At 36.3% G+C, this 27,494-nt stretch overlaps 1 protein-coding gene across 1 annotated transcript in view; it reads left to right on the top strand.

Annotated features, from left to right (window-relative positions):
• Positions 1–27,494, top strand: part of KPNA1 (karyopherin subunit alpha 1) — an 81,832-nt gene that overhangs the window by 47,667 nt on the left and 6,671 nt on the right. Inside the window, exons 4-12 of the mRNA XM_053565316.1 lie at positions 2,666–2,765; positions 4,613–4,707; positions 11,074–11,205; positions 12,718–12,806; positions 13,155–13,254; positions 13,842–14,005; positions 15,441–15,519; positions 24,076–24,201; positions 26,499–26,626. Of these exons, the coding sequence (XP_053421291.1) occupies positions 2,666–2,765; positions 4,613–4,707; positions 11,074–11,205; positions 12,718–12,806; positions 13,155–13,254; positions 13,842–14,005; positions 15,441–15,519; positions 24,076–24,201; positions 26,499–26,626 (1,013 nt within the window). The remainder of the gene's footprint in view (positions 1–2,665; positions 2,766–4,612; positions 4,708–11,073; positions 11,206–12,717; positions 12,807–13,154; positions 13,255–13,841; positions 14,006–15,440; positions 15,520–24,075; positions 24,202–26,498; positions 26,627–27,494) is intronic.

Here is a 27,494-nt window from a genome sequence, read left to right as displayed (position 1 = left end):
GGCTGGTCTTAAATCTGTGAGCTCAGGCAGTCCACCTGCCTCAGCCTCCCAAGTGCTGGGATTACAGGCGTGAGCCACTGCCCAGCAATTTTTCTATTTTTTGTAGAGACAGGGTCTCATTACTCTTTCGCAGACTTGCCTTGAACTCCTGAGCTCAAGCGATTTTCCTGCTTCAGCCTCCCTGAATGCTAGGATTACAGGTACGAGCCATGACACCCAGCCTATTTATACATGTCTTATTCTTTAAGACAGAAAAATTTTTTTCTTCTACCTCTTTCACTTGTGTTTTTTCCCCAGTAGCAACAACTGTTATTTGATTCTTATTTATTCTTTTGAAAGCTTTCATATGTTAAAATAAATGTTCTCCTCTCCTCACTTTTTTTAAATGTTTACACATTATGCATGGTATTTTATAGTTTTTTCTTTATTTCACTTCATAGATCTCCAATTTATATGAATCAGCTTCCTTTGGGAGTTGGGAAGGGAGTAGTATAATTTCATTTGGAATTAATACAGACATTATTGCCAAAGCTGTTGTTTTGTGATAAATTATTCTAGGCCCTTATGAAAATCAATCTTGGGCGGCGTCTGTAGCTTAGTGGGTAGGGCGCCAGCACCATATACTGAGGGTGGCGGGTTCAAACTCGGCCCCGGCCAAACTGTAACAAAAAGTAGGTGGAGGTTGTGGCGGGTGCCTATGGTTCCAGCTACTTGGGAGGCTGAGGCAAGAGAATCGCCTAAGCCCAGGAGTTGGAGGTTGCTGTGAGCTGTGTGATGCCACAGCACTCTACTGAGTGTGATAGAGTGAGACTCTGTCTCTACCAAAAAAAAACAAAAATCAATTTTGGCTCGGTGCCTGTAGCTCAAGATGCTAAGGTGCCAGCCATGTATACCAGAGCTGGCGGGTTTGAATCCAGCCCAGGACTACTAAACAACAATGACAACTACAACCAAAATATAGCTGGGCGTTGTGGTGGACACCTGTAGTCCCAGGTACTTGGTGGGGCTGAGGCGGAAGAATCGTTTAAACCCAGGAGTTGGAGGTTGCTGTGAGCTGTGATGCCACGGCACTTTACCCAGGGTGACAGCTTGAGACTCTGTCTCAAAAAAAAAAAGAAAGAAAGAAAAGGTAGGTGAAGCTATGATGTTTAGTAGATTGGGTGTATTAAAGTGCATTTTTGACTTAAGATATTTTCAACTTATGATGGGTTTATTGGGATGTAACCCTGTTGTAAGTTGAGGAGCATCTGTACATTTTCCCTAGAAGAGGTTACACAGTATTTGGGTGATGTTCACTCCTCTTCTTGATAACCTGTAACTTAAATACTACAATGTAAAGTTAACAATACTTAAAATAGTATAATGTAAAGTCAATACAGTTTGTTAAAAAGGATAAGAGAGGCAAGAAAAAGATACTTCTTTATGTATATGATGTATGTGGATGTGTGTATATATATATATATGTTCAAGCATATTCATAACACATCATAAAAGGGACCTTCCCATGAGAATTCTTAAGGGTTAGGTATTGCTTATCAGTTCCAGTTATCCAGCATTTATAGCTGCATCCAGTAAATGACAGATATTCGGCACTATGTTAAAAAATATAATTATTCACAATTAATCTTGTTGCTTATAACCCTTGATGAAATCAGAACTTTGTTACATTATGGCAAATGATCCTGAGAAGAAAGTTAATTGCTTATATTGGCAATAGGTGGTAGTAGGAAACCAAGTTTTAATAAAACAAGAATTAGAAATGGCAAAAAAGAGTCATGTTGAATTTGACAGTCACTAGAATTTTTGATTTATACAAGACAACTCTATACTTACTCAATAAATACTTGTTGAGCATCTCTTCTACACCAGCCATTAGTAATAGAGTGGTAAGATAGGGTCTTTGGCTTTCAAGATCACAATATACTGGGGGAACACAAGCAGTAAACAAGTAACCCAGAAAAATATATGGTGGTATATGATAAGAGCTGGGCACAGGATGGAAGCAGGGTGATGTGGTAATAAAAATACAGTAGCTCGGCGGCGCCTGTGGCTCAGTGAGTAGGGCGCCGGCCCCATATGCCGAGGGTGGCGGGTTCAAACCCAGCCCCGGCCAAACTGCAACAGCAAAAAAAAAATAGCCGGGCGTTGTGGTGGGCGCCTGTAGTCCCAGCTACTTGGGAGGCTGAGGCAGGAGAATCGCCTAAGCCCAGGAGTTGGAGGTTGCTGTGAGCTGTGTGACGCCACGGCACTCTACCCGAGGGCGGTACAGTGAGACTCTGTCTCTATAAAAAAAAAAAAAAAAAAAATACAGTAGCTGCCTTGGATTTGGAGGTTATAAAAAGCCTTTTTAGCATTTAATTTGGATAACCAGGAATAGCTAGCCATGGAATGAGGAAGGAGAGGAAGAGTAAAAAGCACCTGATTTTAGTATTTACTAAGATTACTTTCACATTAAATTGTGAGCATTTTAATGATAGAAAATTTGGCTTCATTATATGACTATCTTACACATTTCTATATGTAAAGTTTGTCCTATCTTTGTGTAACTTCTAGTGAAATATGATTAACTTAACAACTTGGTCATTATATGTGCTACCTTTGTTTACCTTTGATGAATGGTCAGTGTTTTATTATATTAATATTTGCTTTTTGTTTATGATCCCAGGGTGGTGTTATTACTTCTGACATGATTGAAATGATATTTTCCAATAGCCCTGAGCAGCAGCTTTCAGCAACACAGAAATTCAGGAAACTACTTTCAAAAGGCAAGCTATGAATATATTGAGTATATTTTTTCATTTCTCTACAAAATATTACTTTCTATAATCTGTTTTTCACAGCACAGATAATTTGTTTTGGAGTATGTTTACCAATAAGAGAACGAAAAGAAGTATACAGATGTGTGTATAATTGTGGATCATGCATAACTTTTAAATTTCCTTATTTGTGGAATCTTACCAGGACCAGAAAACAGCATTACTTTCATTTTTAAGTTGTCTTATAAAAGACCTTATAGAGAATAGTAGTCAGCATCTCATTTTAATGCACATTGAGAACTTCTACTATTTTTATATAGTAACATTTAAATTATCACTTGAAGAGCAGTACTTATTGATTTTAATGTTAGTAGCTTATCACTGAAAGTATGGATTTATTGGTGGATCATACTTTTTTTGTATGATTAGTATAGAATAGAATCATACTTTTTTTGTATGATTAGTGTAGAATAGAATCTGATATATTTACTGTCACCTTGGGCAAGTGAAAAGAATCCTGAACCATATTAAAATGTTGACAGTAAATACTTAAACCCCTACTAGTAAGTTATGGTTGTTTTCAGTCATTAGTGGGGAAAAAAAAATTAATATAACCCTTAAAGTTAAGTGGTATACAAACCTACCACCATAACAAAACAAATTTGTCTTTAGCATGACAATTTGTTAAATACTTGAAGGGAAGGCATATCCTTCCTACTCCTCTAAAAAAAGTCTTAATTCTATAAAGTATGGTGGGAGATTACCTTCCTAATCTTAAGACTATCTATTCCAGTAATGTAGTCCAAGATAGTATTAGTAATTTTTGTAGTTGTGGTTTAGTAATAACTCTATATTGACCACCACCGTACCTCAACTGCCTCCTTAAGTTGATGTAATTTTTATAGACTGGGCATGTACCATGTGTGGGTCTCATTCCTTCTGTTGATCACTTTCATATATTGACCAGTTACAGTTCCTTGGGTGGTCAACTTAACAGAGGTTCTACTGTATTTTGCCAAATTACCAGCAAACTAAATTCCCTAGTACTTTTTCTCTTGAACTATTGTTAGGTTTTATTTGTGAAGTCACATAATTTTTTTTAAATTGCCTTTGCTAAATTTTGGTTTATTCCTCTTGTATTATTGCCTGTTTTCTCTTACTGTTTTTATAAGTTATTTCTGTAATGCTCTGATTACCATTTTTCTGGCGTTGGTGCATGCAAGCTGTCAAAACTTTGGTGAGATTGCTCTTGCCCAAATTATTGATCTGATTGTCCATGACATTTCTTTTCTAGTCACTAAGTTTGTACTGATTGACTTCATTTATAAGATACTATAAATGAAATGAGATTAATTTGGCACGTCAATTTTAGTGAATTTTTGCTGGCTTCTACTTAATCACTGTAGGTGCAAAACTAAATTCTACGAGCATATTGAGAATCCTATAACATTCTCAAGACAACTTACATTAAACAAAAACAGATAAAGTGAAAACCCATGTACAGAAAAAGAGATAGAAGAAAGTAACTGTTAATAGTAAATGCCTTTCAATCCTTCCTACCCTGATTTCCAGGTTTACTAAAATAGTGGCAGCAATAATTTTAATTTTTAAGAATTCTACCCATCCTTCATTTTCTTATTAAATCTTCTTTTCTTCTTTGTGAGAACTTTCGGGCTACCCTAGTCTTAAACTCTTATTTATTTATTTATTTATTTATTTTGGAGGGTAGATTTCCAGCATGAAAGAAGATGGTAAATGGAGGGAGGGATATTATGGTATAATTTTGACTTATTAAATTCTTCCATCAAAATCAAAGGATTCTTTTTTTTTTTCCCCTGTATTTTATGGGGAAACAGAACCTAACCCTCCTATTGATGAAGTTATCAGCACACCAGGAGTAGTGGCAAGGTTTGTGGAATTCCTCAAACGAAAGGAGAATTGTACACTGCAGGTGGGAACAATTTTCATTTCTTGCCTCATAAAAATTCCTTTGAAAACTTCCATTTTCTGTGCAAATTTGTTACTTATTTTAGCCTATGTGAAGGGTTAAATTTGTTTATATTGATATCCTGACAATTACATTGCAAGCGTGTAGCTTTGTTAACACAAAGGCCTTGGCTGTACTCCAGAATTCTTGTTAATTTTAATCATTTCAAATCTTATGATGTTTCATGGGGAAATGTTTGCAGTAGTGGAGCCATTACAGATAGGTACTATATGTGTGAGCTATATAAAATTTAGTTTTGAGGGAATTTTAGATTATACTTGTTGGATTTCTTGGCATAGTATAACATGGGCTAAATCAAAGACTCACTAATTCCCAAACCTTCCCCAACCCTAAAAAAGTTGGCCAAGAGGTAACCTTGTCAGAAATCTGTGTACTTATTACTGTCATTTTTTAGGCGTTTACTACTGTACTATATAGGGATTCCAAGAAGAAATTCTGCAGCATATATATTGATTAATTTTTACGATGTAAGGAACCACCTATCAACTGACTGTCATCCTCAGAGTATATAGAAATTTTAAATGCTATTTTTTTCCTAAATAAAGTTGGATGTTTAGTAAACTGGTGGTTTTTCATTGGTTACACTTCTTGGAGTAGCCAACTGAATTCCACTGTCTTTATTGTTAACAAATACTGATGATCCCTAAGTTCTCATTTGTAGGATCTAATCTGCAGAGCCTGAGCCCGTTAGAAAGATTCTGCAACTATAATAATTGGTTAGATGCCAAGTAGTTCACAAAAAATGTGATTATTTTTCTGAGTAAATATTTGACAATTACAAGTTAATCATTAAGATCTCAACACACACATCACCGCCTTATTTGTGTGCTTTTATGTTAGCTTGTGCCATGTAGGGACTGGGGCTTTTTTAAATAAATGATAGTCCCTGTTCCCAGATTCATTACTATCCAAACCATTGTAGATTACTTGTAAAGATTGATAATTTGTCTTGATATTTTCTCTTCTTTCCCCCTCCTCTTCCCCCTTCTTCTTTTACACTCTCTGTTGCAGTGATGAGTTCCTTCCAGAGGAAAAATAAGAAATCCAGAAAAGGTAGAGTACTTCATTGTCCCATCAATTTTTCTTCTCCAGTTTGACATTTACCAATTCCTGTGTTCATTTGAATTAAGATTCTGTTTTGCTAGCTGCCTCCTGGATTGTTATTCTGGTCCCCATCTAAGACCAGGAATATCAGACACCTGAAAAAGAATCATGTTCGCCCTGAGAGCAGGGAAGAGAGAGACTTTTCTCAGAATAAAGGAAATCCAGACAACCAACACTGCAGAGAACAGAACCTGAGCCCCTAAGCATCTTGCCGAGAGAGCCAGAGGGACCAAATGAGAAGCCTTACTGCAGTTTATCATTTGAAATGCTTTGTAGGAAGAGGGAGGTAGGGAAAATTATCATTTTGTTCATGCTGAAAAAATGTTTTGTCCTATTGGGAGTGAGGGTAATTGAAAGGTATTGAATCGACTCCTTGTTATAACAGTTTTTAATGCATGATTGCAGGGCCCAGTTCCCTAATGCATTAAAGAGACATGGTTTAACCTTTTAGACTTAAAATGAGAAAAGAGAGAAATGAATCTTTCTGCATCTCTTACATTCTCCTATACTCCCTGAAGAGAACAGAATGTTTTTAGACAGTGCCCTCTTCTGGCTAACACATGTAAATTCTGTAGTTTTTTTTTTTTTTTTTAGTACTCAGTAATCCTGTAATTTATATTTTAATATATCCGAAGATGAAAGCCTTCAGAAATCTCCAGTTTGCTCTTCTCTAAATCCCCAGATTCCACCCTTGTGAAAACTAATAATTAGGCCGAAAGATAGCAAAATGATTCCTCTGGAAGTGACCACCTTGTGATTTTCACCTTAGCTATCTTAAGACTGAGAAATAACCCACCTGTTTCTTACCTAAGCATCAGCTTCTCTAGCTTTTCTCCTGTGCACACTTAAGCACAGAACTGTTCTCCCTCCAGTGTGACTAATGGGTAACTTTGTCCACCTGAGAAGCAGGAGGAGCAAGTATATTGAGAGAGACCTTAAAGCCAGAAGACATTATGCTCTGCCATATCCACAGATAGTGAGAAAGACATGGCTCTGGAAAGCTTGGACGATATTCTTTCGTCTTCTGAGAAAGCACCAAGACCTGATACTCTTCCCCCCCAGTCTACTTACTAGAAGTATGACTAGTGTGTTTTGAATAAAGCTTTTGCCATTTCTCTTCCTAAAACTGAGTCGTACTATATGGTGTGAAGAGGAAATAAATAAGAGGAACAATCTTACTGATAAATCCTGTGAACAAACTTAATTTCTGCATTCCATAGACAGAGAACTATAAATCTTAGTGAAGGGTCTCTTTAATTTCTTTCTGGCTTCCCAGATCAGTGAGGCACCTCAAACCAGGGATACAAAAATGCCTGGGCACTACCACCAGTGTGGATACTCAGTTGCCCTCACTGTAAGAATGGGTGGAATCTTGGATTTAGAAGCAAACAGTGTCATTTATGTAAGAACGTTCTCAATCTCAAGCTGCATCTAGGTCTCAGATATACTGGAGCCCTTGTCATAAGACTAATCTGGTCTATGGTATGTTCTGTGAGTCCATACTGGTTTGAATCTTTGAGTTCAGGCTCAGCATCTTTGTGTGCTGAGATAATACATTCCCAACTCTTCTTGTAACAGATCATAAAAAATAGCTAGAAATAAGTAAACTGCCTCCTACTTCCAGACATTGGACAGGTTCTTGCCTCTAAAAGTTGTAAATTTGAATTAAATTGGCTTAGTTTCCCTATCCTGCCTGTCTTGTCCCCTCTAAGAACTTAATGTGATAAACTGCAGTAAGCCTCATTCTCCTATGTCTTCTCCCATCTTCATTGATCTCTCTGCCTTTCCTAAAAGGTTGCTCAGATGACTCAGGCACTGTTCTCTGCAGAGTTTGATATCTGGATTTATTTTTCTGATGTGAGCCTTTCTTTTCACTTGCTCTCCAGGTGAGCCTGGCATTTGCTAGGAACCAGAGTGGAACCGGCAAAGTGGCCAGCAACAGAGTCCTGATCCAAATGGAGAAAGGGAACCAGGCGTACCTCAACCTGGAGTGGGAAACTTGATAGGAGGTCAGAAGTACTTCAGCTTTGGATTCTCAATTTCCTTATATAAGGAACTGAGCACCTGAAGGTAGAGACTGAGAAAGGGGAGAGAGAAAACATCAACCTTCAGTGTGCAGATTTTAGTTGTAGCCTTATTTAGCAAGTTCTGGACAGTGAAAAATAATAGTGGAATTACAATTTGTAAGAAGTTATAGCTGCATGATAGCTTGTTTCTTTTCTGACACCATTCTTGGAATATTAAGAATATAGTAGTTTTAAACAATGAAAAGGAGGGAAAGATTATAGTCATTTTGGCCACAATTTGCTACTTGAGGAGATAATATTTCTTGTGTACTTTTTAGTGATAAGTGTAACTCTGGCAATTATTCTTTTGCTAAGATGTACTAATTTCTGATTTTTTACCATCCACATTCAGGCTGTCATTCACCTGTTTTTCATTTTCTTAGTTGTTCATTTTCACTCTTATTTATTTTACATCTCCATTTCATTTACTTCAGTAGTTTCTGGAATGTTTTCTGTGAGATCTTTGGTGCTAAACTCATGAAATAGCATTTTGAATGATGGCACAAATTAGTATTCTAAGTAATTTTTTCTCACTAATAATTCTTGAATTACCATTTCTTGTGCATCAAAATCTCACTGCAGTATTTTTTCTCTCTTTGATACAGGTAGATATGTGTGCTGATCTTATTTTTTCTAGATTGCTTTTCCTCAGTTTTTATTTCTTTACTTGATCTCTGCAGTGTTTGATGACTATTGAACTTTAAGCCTACCTTCTGATAGGATGGTTTGCTTCTTTACTCATATCATATGACTTTGGTTTACTAATTAATTCTTTTCTAGTAAGCAAAAGATACAGTATTTTAGATGAACTGGGTTTTACATTTGATAGTATAAATGATCTGGCCCACTATTATTTGAAATTTGTTACCCTACTTACTGAAATTATGATATTCCAGTGTTACTGGTATTTGTCAGAGAGAATAACTACCTCTGGGTTTCACGGGATGCCAGATTAGGAGGCTATAAACTAGTACTTCTCTTTAACTGGCTATGTAAAGTTACTCAAGTCACTATCTTAATGGATCTTTTCCTGGTAGTTTTCCTCATTCACAAACTAGAAAAGCCAGAGATATCTTATTTTTCTGGGTTGTTATGAGGATCTGAGAGTATGTGAATAATGCTTTGAAAATATAATGTCCAGTACAGATGTAAAGTTTTAATTCAGATTGAAAGGGTTTGACCATTGCTTTCATAGTAATTTAATTATAGTGATGAATGTATAAAGAGATTTTATTTCATGATATTCGGGTTTAATCTACAAGTCTCCTGAATATTTGTTGTAACAAAAAGTTATCAGATGGGATATATTTTCTCTCTCTCTCTCTCTCTCTCTCTTTTTTTTTTTTAAAAGACAGAGTCTTACTCTGTCTTACTTTTTTTTTGAGAGACAGATGCCCTCAGTAGAGTGAGGTGGCATCACAGCTCACAGCAATCTCCAGCTCCTGGGCTTAGACGATTCTCTTGCCTCACCCTCCAGAGTAGATGGGGCTGCAGGTGCCCGCCACAGTACCTGGTTATCTTTTTTTCTTTTTTTGAGACAGAGACTCAAGCTGTCACCCTGGGTAGAGTGGCGTCACAGCTCACAGCAACCTCTTGGGCTTAAGCGATTCTCTTGCCTCAGCCTCACAAATAGCTAGAACTACAAGCACCCACCACAATGTCCAGCTATTTTTTTGTTGTAGTTGTTGGTGTTTGGCAGGCCCAGGCCAGGTTTGAACCCACCAGCTCTCATGTATGTGGCCTGCGCCCTAGCTGCTGAGTTACAGGCGCAGAGCTGATACATTCTCACTTTAACTGATACTCTTAGTCTGGGCCTCTCTGCCACATAAATATCAATGTCCAGTGAGGCTGCCAAACTACTTTATCTCATTCATATATATCACTTTTATAGTTTTCTTGGAACATATCCTTTAATATTTTTTACTATGGGGCAGGGCCTGTGACTCAGTAGGTAGGCCTCATACATTGAGGGTGGCAGGTTTGAACCCAGCTCCAGCCGAACTGTGACAAAAAATTCATTCTATTATGAATTTGCTATCGTTCACATGACTTTGGATTGTACTAAGTTAGATTGTCCATTTCGTCTATGTTCTTCTACCTCCAAAGATTAATAATTTAGTTTTCTTTCTTTCTTTCTTTTTTTTGTTACCTCACAACAACCTCCAGCTCTTAGGCTTAGGTGATCCTCTTGCCTCAGCCTCTCAAGTAGCTGGGTCTACAGGCGCCTGCCACAATGCCCAGCTATTTTTTTGTTGCAGTTTGGCCAGGGCCAGGGTTGAACCTGCCACCCTTGGTATATGGGGCTGGGTGCCCTACTCACTGAGCCACAGGCACCACCCAAAAGATTTAGTTTTCTGTATGACAGCTGCCTTTTAATTGTTCAGAAGCTTAGAAGAATCACAGGCATATCTTTTGATGATCTATTACTGATCTCTAATACACATACAACTGAAGTTTTTTTTTTAATTACATTTTTTATTAGATAATATGTGTGGTACAAGGCCAAAAGAAGTACATAGGCTTTCCAGTGAAAAGTTTTTCCCATCCTTGTGTCCCAGTCATCCAGATATCTTCCTATAGGCAAAAAGTATTTACAGTTTCTTATGACTTCTTCTAGAGATAATCTGTACAATCAGTAAATTAATGCGCATATTCCTTTTTAACTCTTAGAAAATAGAGCATGATACCATATAAATGTGCACACTTTATGGGTTGTTTTTTTTTCCATTTCTTTTTTGGATAATCATTCCATATTTATATCAGTGTATGAAACACTTCCTCATTATTTTTATAGGCTCATGTCAACTCAGTCTTGATCTGAAATTTTAAACACCCTGGATATTCTTCTAGGCTGAGATGTTTCTTCTGGGAATCTTCTTTTAGCATTAATAATAGTATTCTAGGGCGGCACCTGTGGCTCAAAGGAGTAGGGTGCTGGCCCCATATGCCAGAGGTGGCAGGTTCAAGCCCAGCCCCGGCCAAAAACACTGCAAAAAAAAAAAAAATAGTATTCTAGCAATTGGTTATGCTTGAATAATAATCTCAGGCTCTTTTGTTTATGTACAGAAGATATTATTGTTATAAGTGAACAAACTTTTGAATTCTAACAAGATAATGAAATTTATTTTTATCTTTATAGTTTGAATCAGCTTGGGTACTGACAAATATTGCTTCAGGAAATTCTCTTCAGACCCGCATTGTGATTCAGGCAGGAGCTGTGCCCATCTTCATAGAGTTGCTCAGCTCAGAGTTTGAAGATGTCCAGGAACAGGTAAAAAATGAAACAAACAAAAAAGTAGATGAATTAAGTTTTTCTCTCAAAGAGAGAAAAGGGACATTTAGGACATAAGTTTCACTACTTGGCTGTGGCTAATCCATGGTTTGTCCTTGTCAGGGGTGTTCAACCTTTTGGCTTCTTTGTGCCACATTAGAAGAAGAGTTGCCTTGAGCCACACATTAAATACATAAACGCTCGCAAAAACTGATAAGCAAAAAAAAAAAAAAAGATGCACGCATATTTTTGTGATATCTGCCACCATAGATAAGCAAGAAGTTCTCATATAATCCACATTTGGGCCACAGGTTGGAATCCCTTAGTGACTATAGGCACAATTTCTCCTAGAACAGTCTTCCCTTTCCGAACCTGAACCTGAAATTCATTAAGCCTGACAGGTGTAGTTTTTAAAGGCCATATAAGTAGTTACTATGGAGATTTTTAAAAATAGAAATCTCGAATGTTATTTGAAGTAGCATGTCTTTGCTACTTTTATGCAGAAAAGGACAGAAAACATGAATTTATTGTCACTACCAACTTTATCAGAAAATCACTGCTAAATGATTTTGGTTCCTCCTCCCACTCCCCAGCCTAAGTATGTAGAGCAAAGAGTATGATTTTCTTTTACAATTTTGTTAAGCTGTAATTGACATACAATAAAACTGCATGTATTTATAATGCACAATTTGATAAGTTTTGACATATGTTGTATACTCATGAAGCCATCATCATAATTAAGATAATTATATTCCTCGCCCTTAAAAGTTTAGGAAATAAATTAGGAAAAGTTTATTTGCATTTTGATCGCTCTTAAATTCTTTGTTCACTGTTTTCTCTCATAAGCAAGCATAAAATACATTTTTAATCAGCTGGGTGAGCCATCTGAATCTCTGTTGTTTATCAGTGACTGTGTGAAATGTTACTTGGTGGTGAGGATGTCATCCCCTAAGATAAAGAATATAAGATTTGGTTCTTCTCATTAATAAACTGAGTACCGTGAATGTTCACATGTCTTTCTGTGTGTGTGTGTGTGTGTGTATAAATAAATTTTTTTTGGGGGGGGGGGACAGAGTCTCACTTTATTGCCCTCGGTACAACTGCCATGACATCACAGCTCACAGCAACCTCCAACTCCTGGGCTTAAGCGATTCTCTTGCCTCAGCCTCCCGAGTAGCTGGGACTACAGGCGCCCGCCACAACGCCCAGCTATTTTTTTGTTGCAGTTTGGCCAGGGCTGGGTTCAAACCTGCCACCCTTGGTATATGGGGCTGGCGCCCTACCCTTTGAGCCACAGATGCCACCTTATTGTACACTTTAGAATATAATTTTTCTTCTATTTCATTTGACTCCTTGATGAGTGATATCAGGGATATTAGTTGTTAATTTCCTAATATGTTAAAAACTATTACTGTTTTATAAAATGTTACTGTGATATGCTAGCATCTTTTCTGAAAGAATTATAAGTGAATTAAACTGTGTAACTGTCATTAATGAATAATTCCTTCACAGGCAGTCTGGGCTCTTGGCAACATTGCTGGAGATAGTACCATGTGCAGGGACTATGTCTTAGACTGTAATATCCTCCCTCCTCTTTTGCAGTAAGTTTCTTCTTCTTCTTTTTTTGTTTGTTTTTTTGAGTAGTAAGTAATACAAACATGGGAGATTCATAAGAAAGCAGTGCCTCAAAATGATTCAAATCATTTTGAATTTCCTGGTATTACTTTTCATTTTAAATACTTTTTAATTTTTCAGATCTTTTTTTAAGCATTCTATCTTATTCCAGTGCCAAAATTCTGAATTATTTATATTAGAATAAAGTTTTATTTTGAAAGAAAAAAACTATTTGATGACATCTGTTTATCAAAAGTATTATTTGGTATTTATTTTATGCCATCAGAAAATTAATGTCTTTTAAGTGATTTACCTTCATACTATCATGCTTGTAGGTTATTTTCAAAGCAAAACCGCCTGACCATGACCCGGAATGCAGTATGGGCTTTGTCTAATCTCTGTAGAGGGAAAAGTCCACCTCCAGAATTCGCAAAGGTGAGGACTATGCTTGTGGGAAATTGGCAGAAAAAAAGTGCAATTAAGAGTGTAGCAGCCAACATTGAGGTGAACAGGAGGATAATTTTTAAAAAAATGTAAAGAGTTACAATTTTATCTGTTCCTAGAGAAAAGATATAATTGTATCTTTTTTTGTAGTTCTTGTAATTTGGAATCATTTATCAATGCTTGTAAAGACTCCGAATTCATCTTAAAATCTTAGCATTTTTTTTTGTTCATGACAAAGTATCTAAAATACAGAAGAATTTCCTAGCTTTGGCATTTATGAAAGTTCCTTTACATTTTCAGTCCACAAAGAATGTGTTGTGACAGGCATCTCACTTCCAAGAATTGATGTGTATAAAACTTTGCTCCTGGAATTATATTTTTTGAACTCTGACCGCCTTATTGAATTATTTTTAAGATACTGACAGTGGTTCCCAAAGATGGAACTGCCATTTGGTACTTTATCTCTAAAAGTATAAATCATCCTAGAAGTCGCTAAGTATATGCCTGCACCTTCTTTAGTATCTCACCACTTTGGGCTTTTATTCTATTGAATTTTATAATACTATCTTTCTTTACAGGTTTCTCCCTGTCTGAATGTCCTTTCCTGGTTGCTGTTTGTCAGTGATACTGATGTACTGGCTGATGCCTGCTGGGCCCTCTCATATCTATCAGATGGACCCAATGATAAAATTCAAGCTGTCATTGATGCAGGAGTATGTAGAAGACTTGTGGAGCTGCTGATGTAAGATATCTTTAACAAAGCGTGTCTACTCTTTTACCTCTCATGTTAGTTCTCTGGGTGCTAAAACTTACATAATAATTGCTTGTACATTATATTGACTTGCTGTGCTTTGTGGTACTGTCTTTTGTTATTTATGTTGATACCATATATTTTTGTCTCTTTCTTTGAGGCATAGAAAGAACCCTTCTTCTGCTGTTAGCAGTCTTTCAACAGAAAAATTTGGAAAATTCTGATGTATTTCCTAGGCTCATATTGAATGATGTGAGATCAACCACTGGACTTAAAAAGGCATTTTGTCCCTAGTCATTCCTTATCTGTCTGCCTCATTTAGAACTTGCTTAGAATTGTGTCAGACATCAAATATTTACTTTTATCTCTTTGTGATGCCTTTGATGATCGAGTGGGTGGAAGATTTACTCTTGGCATAAATATTGAGCCTATATTAATTAAAATTTAAGATAATTCTGTAGAAGAAAAAAGCAGAATGATACCATAATGGGGAAATGGCACTATTACCAGCAACATGAAATTTAAATGAAGTACAAATTAGATGCTAGAAGACATTATCCCAAATGTGACTTGTGTAATGGATTAGATAAGTATAATTTATGGAATACAAAACTTTGACATCATAGATGGCCATCTTCCTGGATGCAGGTCAGTAGTGTAGGGCTATTGTGATGCTGTAGGAGTCAGAAGATCATTCAACATCAGGAAAGTGGTTTTGCATTCCTTAGTCACTAGACCAGTGGTTCACAACCTGTGAGTTGTGACCCCCAGGAACTGTATTAAAGTGCTGTGGCCATTAGGAAGGTTGAGAACCACTGCACTAGACTGTTGTATATTTCAACCAATTCGTTTTAGTCATCAAGTCTTCAATGTGAAGAAACAGGTGTACATTTGAAAAAAGTGATCGTTCTCACTAAATGGAAGAGAAAAAATAGGACCTTTAAGGAAAATATAAGGTTGTTGACTTATTTGGCCTGAATCAGGACTTAGTACCTGTCTTGAAACATATAAAAAGGGCTTTGTGGGAGGTTTTATTCATCAAACTTAAAAGTATTACTTAAATGTTATCTATTGCTCTCCATTGTCTCAGCAACCGTGGAAGACCCAATAAAGGGGAAATGAAACCTGTATTACAGAATGAGAGGGAAAAATTGGAATTTAGGTGATGGAATTACTAGAAAAGATTACTAGGAAATATTTGTAGGTTTCTTTTTTTTCCTCTTTTTTTTTCAGAAATACTAAATAAGGGGAAAGACAGTTCTTCTACCAAATATTGTGTCATCATGATAGTAGCTTTCCTTAATAACCACCATAGGTACTTTTCTACTCTAAAATCCTACCACATTATTTCTTTTGGATTTTGGCTCTAAGGAAAAGAGACTAAGGATAAAATTGTTGCCTCTAACATTTCTTTTTATGATTGCAGGCATAATGATTATAAAGTGGTTTCTCCCGCTTTGCGTGCTGTGGGAAACATCGTCACAGGGGATGATATTCAGACACAGGTATGTATAAGTGGTAACTGTTTTTGCTTCCTCCAGGACAATTCATTTAGTGGCATGATCATGTTTCTATTATAGTTGTTTAGCTCCATATTATTCTGGGAAGTTGATACTTTGTTTTACTGATGTTTAAAAATGTTGGCTTAGGGCTCAGTGCCTGGCTTGTAGCTCAGCAGCTAGGGTGCCAGCCACATACACCAGAGTTGCCGGGGGTTCGAACCCAGCCTGGGCCTGCCAAACAACAGTGACAACTACAACAAAAAAATAGCCGGGTGTTGTGGCGGGCGCCTGTAGTCCAGGCTACTTGGGAGGCTGAGGCAAGAGAATTGCTTAAGCCCAAGAGTTTGAGGTTGCTGTGAGCTGTGACACCACGGCACTATACCGAGGGCGACATAGTGAGACTCTGTCTCATACACACAAAAAAATGTTGGCTTAGGCATCTACTCTCAATACCTTCAGTTATCTCTGACTTGACCTATTCCTTGCAGCAATTTTGGATTCTCCTGTAATAGTGACTTTTTCTTTTGGTAAGGCAGATTTGTTTCCCTCTTACTTGACAGGGTTCTTGTGAGCATCAGAAGCCTCTAGTAGCATCTTTTTTTCTGTCTCTGTCATCTTAATATCACCATCTGTTAGCTTCTTCCTTTTGTATATGGTAAGTCTCCAATGTGAGGAAGATCCTTCCTTCCTTCCTAGTTCCTAATGTCATTCCCTACTTCATTTAATTTCTATATCAAGACACATTCACAGTGCTTTGTTCTAGCCATTTTTCTTCTTGATGTCTCAGGTGCATTGATGACATCTTTAAATTGTCTTCCTAGGCTTCTCTGATGTTGAAATACTTTGGTTCTTCTGCCTCATTGACCATTTATTTCTCCTTGAAAACTTTTTCTTTTCCTGTTCCTTCTCATTTGTGGGCATCTTCCAGAAGGCAAGCCTTCAACCTCATTCATAGATCTTCTAACTTCAACTATATTGCCCTTGCGTGTATAGATTGAGAACTTGGAGTTAGGTTTTAGCCTCAGCTCTTTCTTCCTTTTTTTTTTTTTTTTTTTTAGTTTTTGGCCAGAGATGGGTTTGAACCTGCCACCTCCAGCATATGGGGCCAGCACCCTATCCCTTTGAGCCACAGGCGCCAGCCTCAGCTCTTTCTTAACCAACTTGACTTTCACCAGAACATTGAATGTCTTCACTTCTCTGATCACTAAAATTAAGGAAATTGGGTTTGTTCTCAGATGTCTTCCAAGTCTAATGTATTTACTTTGAATTTATCTGTACAAAGGGGAACTCATTTCTCCCTGTATATAATCTGAACTTCTGCTTATATTCCCTACCTCCAAATGGCACCAACAGTTGCCCAAGCCACAAACCTGGACACCAGCTTGATCTTTCCCTCTCCTCCACCTCTGTCATCAGTCACTAAGTCCTGTTACTCCATCTCTACTCATCCGTTGCAGTGCTTAGTTCAGGCATTTCAGATAAAGAAAGGAGAAGAAAAGAATATATAAGTTTGATTATATTTGCATAAAATTTCTTTGGAAGATTACCCAGGAAGTAATAACATTGGTGGTTTCTGAGGATGACTGGGTAGCTGGGGTATAGGAATAAGAAGGAGGCTTTAAAGAGTATAGTTCTTTATTCCTTCTGAATTTTTTTTTTTTTCCCTCCTGGGACAGGAGCTTTCTCTTGTATGGTAGAAAGGCAGTGAGATCCCCATATGATTTTTTTTTTAATTTATTTTTATTGTTAAATCATAGCTGTGTACATTAGTGCAATCGAGGGGTACAATGGGCGGGTTTCATATACAATCTGAAATATTCTCTTCGAACTGTTCAACGTAGCCTTCATGGCATTTTCTTAGTTACTGTATGCAGGCATTTGTATTCTGCATTTAGTAAGTTTCGCCTGTACCCATTCTAAGATGCACCGTAGGTGTGGCCCCACCCATTACCCTCCCTCCACCAAAACCTCCCCCCTCCTTTCCCCTTCCTTGGCCCTTTCCCCATAGCCTTGTGCTATATTTGGGTTATGGCCTTCATGTGAAAGCTATAATTTAGCTTCATAGTAGAGCTGAGTACATTGGATACTTTTTCTTCCATTCCTGAGATACTTTGCTAAGAAGAATATGTTTCAGCTCCATCCATGTAAGCATGAAAGAGGTAGAGTCTCCATCTTTCTTTAAGGCTGCATAATATGGACAATTTGCTAGTCCATTCGTGGGTTGATGGACACTTGGGCTTCTTCCATGACTTAGCAATTATAAATTGGGCTTCTATAAACATTCTAGTACAGATGTCTTTGTTATATTGCGACTTTTGGGCTTCTGGGTATATTCCTTCTGAGTTTTTAAGCCATATCAGTGTATTTGCTTTACAAAAACAAAATTTCTCTCCCGTGCTCTATGCACTTAACATGTTTGTTCCTTTAATTGGCTGTGATCACTTCCACTCTGATCGTTAACACTTACTTTGTTCTCTCCTCATGTAACGTATACCTAAATCCTCCGCTCTTCCTCTGACCAGCACCTTCACATATATCCACATTGTCCCACTAATGTTCTCTCATTCTTTGGGTATTGGTATAAAATTACTTCTCTGAGAAGACTTGTTTGACCCCAGACCCTTAAGTTAGATGCTGCTTCTTTTATTTCATCCATCAGAGCAGTAATCACACTGTGTCATAACTGTCTAATCATTAGATTGTATGGTTCTACTTGTCAATTTTGATCCTTTCTGTGCCTCTACAGTCTGTTAGTTCCTGGAACAATATATAGGGTCTCAATAATTATTGATGGAATGAAGTTCCTCATCTATACATCTAATTCTGACCTATCTCAAGTTCCATTCCCATATCTCTAATAGCCTATTATATTTCTGCTTTATATCTGACATTTTTTTCAGTGTATCTTCTCCCAACAAAGCAAGTTCAAGTCTTTTTTTTTAAACCATTTACATTTCTTTATTTATTTTTCATTAAAAAAAATAAAAGACACTTGAATGTTTATAGCAGCATAATTCGTAATTGCAAAGATGTGGAAACAACCCAAGTGCCCATTGACACATAAGTGAATTAACAGAATGTGGTATATTACTATTCATTCATTAAAAAACAGTGATCTAGGATCTTTTGTAACAACCTGGGTAGAACTAGACACCATTCTTCTAAGTATCACAATAATAAATAAACAAAGACCACATGTACTCCATACTAAATTGGAGCTAGTTGATCAACACTTACGTGCACATATGGAAGTAAAACTCAACAGAAATCAAATAGGTGGGAGGAGGGAGTTGCGTAAATTCACACCTAACTGGATCAATACACATAACTTTGGGTGAGGAGCATACTTACGACTTTGACTTAAAATGACAAAAGCAATTTATATAACTAAAATGTGTGTTCCCTTATAATATTCTGAATTTTAAGAAAAATTAGAAAATATTTCATTAGGGGCGGTGCCAGTGGCTCAAAGGTTAGGGCACCGGCCCCATATGCTGGAAGTGGTGGGTTCAAACCCAACCCTGGCCAAAAACTGCAAAAAAAAAAAAACAAAACAATTTCATTAAATCTTGTCATATAAAAGGAAAAATACCAAATTAAACATACATACCCATTGTAACTATAACAGAAATATATATGTATATATATATATATATATATAGCTAGGAAAAGGACAGGTATACAAATGTTTCTAGTTGAGATCAACAGACTTACAGTGAATTATCCTGTATAGTTGTTGAAACATTTTCTTAAAACTTCAATATTGCTATAAAGAAACTTTCTTCATCGGGCATTGAATTGACTTATGGAAAAATAATAATTTCCTGCCTTCCTATCCTGACAGATGACAGCGTTTCCATTTAGGAATGTTCACTTTAATGAAGCTGTATTTTGATAGAAACATAAAAGATCACAAGCAAATGATGGACAAAGTAGTTCGCATCCCTCCAGGGGAATGTTCCTACTGGGAGTATGGCAAAAAAGAATGTTTACTAGTTAGTGAGCAGAAAGGAGCCGTGAGGTCCTAGCCACTGCCAGAAAGTAATATCAGAAGTAGGACTAGACAGGGCAGAATTGTGTCCTCCCGAAAATATAGATTGAACTTCCAAAGGTCACCCATACATAGGAAAATTAACAGAGTCATATTATATATTTAATAATATGATAAAATTATAAATTAAAAAAAATTTTTTTAACTTAATTTTTATTAAATAATAACTATACATTTATGGGGTACAATGTGATGATTTGATATACAGTGTGGAATGCTTAAACTGATTAACATAACCATCACCTCAATTATTATGGTGAGACATTTATAATATACTCTTAGTTGTTTTGAAATACAGCCTTGCATTGTGCACACTAGGTGAGATTCCCACCAATACCCTCCTTCCACTTGCCCTCCCACCCTCTCCTCCCCTCTACCCCTTCTCCCTTCTTTCTGCACAATATTTGTGTTTTATCATTCGTATGAAATGTGTAAGTGACTATATATTGGTTTCATAATAGTATTGAGTACATTGGATACTTTTTTCCCCATTCTTGAGATACTTCACTAAGAAGAATATGTTCAGCTCTGTCTAGGTAAATATAAAAGATATCAGGTCTCCACCTTTTTTTTATGGATGCATAATATTCTACGGTATACATGTACCACAATTTGTTAATTCATTCATGGGTCAGTGGGCATTTGGGCTGCTTCCGTGACTTGGCAATTATGAATTGGGCTGCAACAAAAATTCTGGTGCAAATGTCTTTGTTGTAAAATGGTTTTTGTTCATCTGGGTAGATACCTCGTAATGGAATTGTAGGATCAAATAGTAGGTCAACTTTTACTTCCTTGAGAATTCTCATAATTCTTTCCAAGAAGGCTGTATTAGTGTGCAATCCCATCAGCAGTGTAGAAGCGTTCCTTTCTCTCCACATCCACACCAACATCTGCAGTTTTGGGATTTTGTCAAGAGAGCTCATCTTACTGGAGTTAGTTGATATTTCAAAGTGGTTTTGATTTGCATTTCTCTGATGATTAAAGATGATGAGCATTTTTTCACATTTGTAGGCCATGCACCTGTTATCTTCAGAGAAGTTTCTGTTCAAGTCTCTTGTCCAGCTGTTGTTTGTTCTTTTCTTATTGATTAATTTGAATTTTCTGTAGATTGTAGTTGTCAGACCCTTGTCAGAATCATAACCTGCAAAATATCTTTTCCTATTCCGAAGGCTGTCTGCTTTTACTTGCAGTGCCCTTAGCTGTGCAGAAGCTTTTTAGCTTGATTAGATCCCTGTAATATATTTTTGATGTTGCTTCAATTGCCAGGGGTGTCCTCCTCATAAAATATTTTCCCAGGCCAGTATCTTCAAGTGTTTTCCCTGCACTCTCTTCTAGTGTTTTTATAGTTTCATGTCTTACGTTTAAATCTTTTATCCAGTGAGATCAATTTTTGTTAGTGGTAAAAGGTGAGGGTCCAGTTTCAGTCTTCTATAGGTTACTAGCCAAGTTCTCCCAGCACCATTTCTTAAATAAGGAATCTTTTCCCCAGTGTATGTTTTTGTTAGGCTTAAGATCAAATGATGATATGTGCTTGGGTTCATCTCTAGGTTCTCTATTCTGTTCCATATATCTACATCTCTGTTTTTGTGCCAGTACTATGCTGTTTTGATCACAATAGATTTATAGTATAATCTGAAGTCTGGTAACATGATGCCTCCTGATTTGTTTTTATTTCTAAATAACATATTGGCTATATGAGATTTTTTTCTGATTCCATATAAAATGAAGTACTATTTTTTCAAGTTCTTTAAAGCTTGACATTGGTGCTTTGATAGGGATTGCATTAAATCTGTAGATTGCTTTGGGTAGTATGGACAACAGGGTTGATTCTTCCCAGCCATGAGCATGGTATGTTTTTCTACTTCTTAACATCTTCAGCTATTTCTTTTCTCAGGGTTCCATAGTTCTCATTATGGACAAGTTTAAGTCTTGATTTTTCCCAGTCTAAGTAATGACATAACTGTTCTCCTGTTTACCCCCACTTGAAATTTTGCTGTCATAATTGGTGTCTCTTCTCTTGAACTTTGTGCAGTAAGTCATCAGAGCTTGTGTCTTAATTGCACTTGATCCATGTCCAGTTACCTTATTTTGTTCCCTGTCTTCTCAAACATAGATTGTTGCTATATCCACCTGATCTATCCTTTTACTCTATTAAGCAGGTACCACCTCTCTTAATGTATTCCTCTTTAAAAACAGCTTAATCTTTCCTAAAATAATGTTCGCCTTATTTATTTTTCTCTTAGAAACAATAAACTTTTTTAGTGCCTGTGAGATGAAGGGCCTTGAAAGGCTGTAAGGAGTTTCTGCCTTAAGATTTTGTTTCATTCTTTTTTTCTAGTGTATTAATTATGGGGATATAGATCTCTTCTTTAGTAGTTACTCTGTGTTTCAAGGGTGTCCTCCATAAAGTTTTTTCTTGACTATTCTTTGAATGTTACCTTTTTTTTTTTGCAGTTTTTGGCCAGGGCTGGGTTTGAACCCGTCACCTCTGGTATATGGGGTCCATGCCCTACTCCTTTGAGCCATAGGAGCCGCCCCATGTTCCCTTTAATTTTTGACATGTTTATTTTTCACACAGTTACTTGTGGCATTTTAAAAATTGCTTTGTACCTTCTCTTATACTATTGCTTATCTTTTCTTCTTTTTGGGTTTAACTCTGAATATTAAAATAATATTTTTTATTTTAGGAAATTTATCAAATACAGGAAAATGTGAAGAATGTAAAAGTTAACTTAGAACGCATTATCTAGGAATATTATCAATATTGGGTGGCGTCTGTGGCTCAGTAGGTAGGGCGCTGGCCCCATATACTGAGGGTGGCGGGTTCAAACCTGGCCCCCGCCAAACTGCAACCAAAAAATAGCCGGGCATTCTGGCAGGTGCCTGTGGTCCCAACTACTCAGGAGGCTGAGGCAGGAGAATCACCTAAGCCCAGGAGTTGGAGGTTGCTGTGAGCTGTGACTCCATGGCACTGTACCGAGGGCGATAAAGTGAGATTCTGTCTCTAAAAAAAAAAAAAAAAGAAGAAGAAAGAAAGAAATATTATCAATATTAATACTGTATTTCCTTGTTCATGTATATTTTATCTAACATTTATTGTTATGTCTTAATGTGTATGACCAAATTGTTTTTAGAAAGATCATACCTGTTTTACTACAAGTTTTATTTTTTGAGCTGTATGTAATAACCAAAAATGGCTTTGTTTTAATTTGCATTTCTTTCAAATACTTGTGAGGTACTTTCTATTAAAATATTAGTTTCTCTTTTCAATTGACAAAATAAAGGTAGGAATCCACTTATTTACTGTGAATATTTTTTATATTGTATAGTATGCATTTTAAATTTCTTAATGATTTTTGATAGGAAAAATGATTTGGTGAAATTTTTTTTCTTTTTTTACTTTATAATTTTTAAAATACTTGGTTACTAATTTTTTTTTTTTTTTTTGAGACAGAGTCTCACTTTATCGCCCTCGGTACAGTGCCATGGAGTCACAGCTCACAGCAACCTCCAACTCCTGGGCTTAAGTGATCCTCTTGCGTCAGCCTCCCAAGTAGCTAGGACCCCAGGTGCCTGCCACAATGCCCGGCCATTTTTGTTTTGTTGTTGCATTTTGGCTGGGGTCAGGTTCGAACCCGCCACCCTTGGTCTGTGCGGCAGGCCCCCTACTCACTGAGCCACAGGCGCCACCCACACCCACTTGGTTACTAATTTATTTTTGATAACTGTTAGCATTAAGAATTGATTTTGAAAAAATAGAAAAATAGTTTTCAACTATTTAGCCTCTTACTCTGTTAAATAAAACCACCAGTCATTGGAAGAAAGAAAGGATTAACTTTTATTATATACTTAATTCTTCCTAAACGTCTATATTTGTTTCTGAACTAGATATCTATTCTGTTTTTCAGTGATTGATTGAGTTTTGAGCCTGCTACGTACTATTTTAATCATTTAAACTTAGTGATTTTGGTTTCTGTTAGAATATCCTTCACCTTTGTAAGCTATTTAATATAGGTAGGGTCATTATCATTTTTATCTTTGTATCCTATAAAGCACCTGATATACTTCATTAGCTACTTTGTTAGTAAGTATATATTAATTTATTGACTACCAGTGGTAAAGAATTATTAGAAGATTTAAAAACCGGAAGACTACTTCTGATCTTTCTGACTACTTGATATATTTACCCATTCAGAGGATTTATGCTATAGGGGTAAGAAGGTGAATGAATAATCCTTTTAAAATTACTAATACAAATGTTGTTGTGTCTTATTAAGTGTAGTTTTAGCAGTTGTGATTATATACAATGAAACTGCTTTGGTAATCTTAGAAACTAATTCTTATTAGCAGTGAATACTTTTTTAAACCTATATAATAAAATTACTTATTTCCAAAATTTCAAGGGGAGATACTGTTATTTCTTTGCCTATGTTTTTCCTAAAATTAATTATTGAGTTAAAGATTTATTTGGAACAACACACGTAAAAATGTCAAACTTTTTCTTTTAGGTAATTTTGAATTGTTCAGCTCTACAGAGTTTATTGCATTTGCTGAGTAGCCCAAAGGAATCTATCAAAAAGGAAGCGTGTTGGACCATATCTAATATAACAGCTGGAAATAGGGCACAGATTCAGGTAATCTCAGGGGACCTATCTTTCTTTTAAGTAGGGTATTTTTCAGTAACCCTTAAAATATGTGTTATTTTCATTATTGCTTTGAAGACCAATAACTTCCAATATTGTTGTCATATTTTGTAATCTGATTCTTTATCCTAGCTTATAGGTGTTAATAAGTCTTTTGAAATTTACACTTAGGTCTTGGTTTTCTTCATTGCCTTTATTATTTGATTATTTACCAAGTTTCAAGAAATAGTCTTGTATTTCCAAAGTGGTTTGATGAACTTCGCACTAAACATGATTAGATTAGGTTTGCTCTTAGCAAGTAAAGTTTTATTGGATATCTGTTTTTTAATGGTTATTTGCCCTTTACTTTTGCCTTTCTATCAATGAGAGAGTAACTCGAGTGGAAAATAAACAGTGGACCAAACGGTTTATCATGAGCCATGGTCAAGGCTAAAATAAGGGATAAGTAAAAATAGAACACAGACTCAGGGGACTTGGAGATGAGTGGAAACATAGAGATTATCTGATGCAACATTCTCATTTACCAGAATGAATATATACATTGAAGCATTGTATTGTCTCCTATAAATATATATAGTTATAGTTACTATTTGTTAATAAAATATTAAAGAGAAAGATGAAACCATCTCAAATAAAATGATTTGCTTAAGGACACCTCTAGGAAATTAACAGGACCAGGATTAGGTATCATTCTACTAAACTTTGCTGATTCCTACACTGGTGTAATAGAAGGAATTCTTGGCCCAGAAAGCATAGTTAATTGCTTTTAGAATGCTGAATTAGGGACTGAGATTGATAGCTATACCAATTTGTAGCACATGTACTAGATGATTTCATCTGTAGTTGATTTCCTACTTTCACCAGGCTTTTATGCAGAAATTCTGTTTCTTTTTCTTTTTATTTGAGATTAAAATGAGGGTACAATTAGCTTACAATATTTGTATTTATTAGGTAGAGTCCCTTTTGTAGTTGCGTCCCACACCCAAGAGGTGTGCCATACACCCTTACATTGTGCATTGTGCCCATTGAGAGCACACCTATCCCCCTCTCTTCCTCCCCCCCCCCAACTTGGATTGAGTTTTTCTCTTATAGGGGCATGTATTAGATCTTCTACTGACTTCAAAACAGTATTGATACATTGGATTCTTGCTTTTCCATTCTTGTGATATTTTATGAAGAAGAATGTGGTTCAGCTCCACCAAGGTTAATGCAAAAGATATAAGACCCCATCTTTTTATGGCTGAATAGTATTCCATGGTGTACATATACCATAGTTTATTAATTGATTCCTAGGTTGGTGAGCATTTAGGTTGTTTCCACATCCTGGTGATTGTAAATTGAGCTGCAATAAACAATCTAGTGCACATGTCCTTATTAATAAAATGATTTTTTTCTTCTGAGTAGATGCCTAGTAATGATTATCTTATCAAATGGAAGGTCTATTTTGAGTTCTTTGAGGAGTCTCCATATTTCTTTCCAAGGAGGCTGTATTAGTTTGCAGTCCCAAGAAATTCTCAGTTTCTTGATACAGAAAATAGGACCCATTTTAGATTCTTGAGCTGAAGAGAAACATGTAGATAGTAATTTTTGGAAGACAATTTTAGTGTTAATATGTAGCTGAATTAAGTAAAAGTATTCCATACAACTGTATCGCTATTAATCTGGTTGGGAGTTGGTGGCTTTGGAATAGGATAGCTGCAGTGCTAAGGGAAAGTAAAAGATGGACCAGGACATTCTAAATTGAGAATGGCCAGGACACTTGTTAGCTGATTGAATTTAGAATAAATAAACTAGTAGCCTTTGTGAACTGGAGAACCATAAAAGGAGACCTGATATAAAGTAAAGATGGTGTGTTTAAGGTGACTAGCTGACTTAAAGTAAGCCACCAGTTTCCCTGGGCTAGAGTTTCATTGAGAAGTGAGGACTGCAGAGTTTCAGTGCATTTGTAAGATCACGTGTTAAGAGAGAAATGAGAGTAGCAAGAGAACAGAAAATTGAATTTTTATAATTTGTTACTGTGGGTAGAACAAGAAAGGATAAGAAAATAGAAGAGAACTCAGAAAACTAGGAGGTACAAGTTCACAAACTCCAGGATGGATATTATCAGTAATACCAAGTATAGCCTGAATAGGGGTGATGATGACTTAACTCTGTAATTCAAAAGAGTTAGTCAATAGTAAAGCTATCTTAAAAGTTATAGTTACTTTTATGAATATTTTTTTATAAATCTTTTTATTTCCCTTTTCATTAAAAATGTTTTCCCCACTTAAATTTTTCTTTAATTTCAGACTGTGATAGATGCCAATATTTTTCCAGCCCTCATTAGTATATTACAAACTGCTGAATTTCGGACAAGGAAAGAAGCAGCCTGGGCCATCACAAATGCAACTTCTGGAGGATCAGCTGAACAAATCAAGTAAGTACTAGCCAGTTTGTAAGCATCTTGTAAATTAAAGGAAAAATTATTATTGTGTCTGTCATTTTATAAATTTCCCACATATTACCTAAGAGTAAAAGATTAGGTATTTTTGAGGAGTGAGGTGAGTGAGAGATGATCTTATTAAGTAAAAATGCTTAATTTCACCCCTTTGGAAGATTGTTCTCAGTGTCATGATTAGACTCAAATGTGTATTTGATTCCTTATATCACTCACAATTCTTTTTTTTTTTTTTAATAAAAAGGCATACACTGGGCGTGGTGGCTGTAATCCTAGCACTTTGGGAGGCCAAGGCAGTGAATTGCGTGAGCTCAGGCGTTTGAGACCAGCCTAAGCAAGAGCGAGACCCTGTCTCTAAAAACTAGCTGGGAGTTGTGGCGGGCTCCTTGAGTCCCAGCTACTCTGGAGGCAGAGGCAAGAGGATCTCTTGAGCCCTAAGAGTTTGAGGTTGCTGTGAAATATCATGATGCTATGGCACTCTACCCTGGGTGACAAAGTGAGACTCCGTCTCAAAAGAAAAAAAAGGAAATAAAAAGACATAGTTGAGGTTTGAGGCAACAGAAAGATAGGTGACTTCAACCTACTCTGGAGCTATTTGGTCAGAAATATCTTAATACTAAGTAGAATTAGACCAGACTTGAAAGAGAGATATGTCTTAGAATAAAGTGCCAAATTCAATAGAGGCAATTATCTTCAAAAGTATTACGGTTTTCAGTAAAGGAAGAAACTTATGTGGTAAGTCTCTATAAACTATTACTTCTTGGTAACAGTTTATAATTTTTATGGGCAGAGAAAGTATAAATATGGAATTATCATATAATTAAATGCTACCTGAATCCAAATGAGG

The sequence above is a fragment of the Nycticebus coucang genome, chromosome 16 (genome assembly GCF_027406575.1).
Source record: "Nycticebus coucang isolate mNycCou1 chromosome 16, mNycCou1.pri, whole genome shotgun sequence".
NCBI lineage: Eukaryota > Metazoa > Chordata > Mammalia > Primates > Lorisidae > Nycticebus > Nycticebus coucang.
The sequence above is the reverse complement of the archived record's forward strand: the minus strand, read 5'-3'. Positions and strand labels throughout refer to the sequence as shown.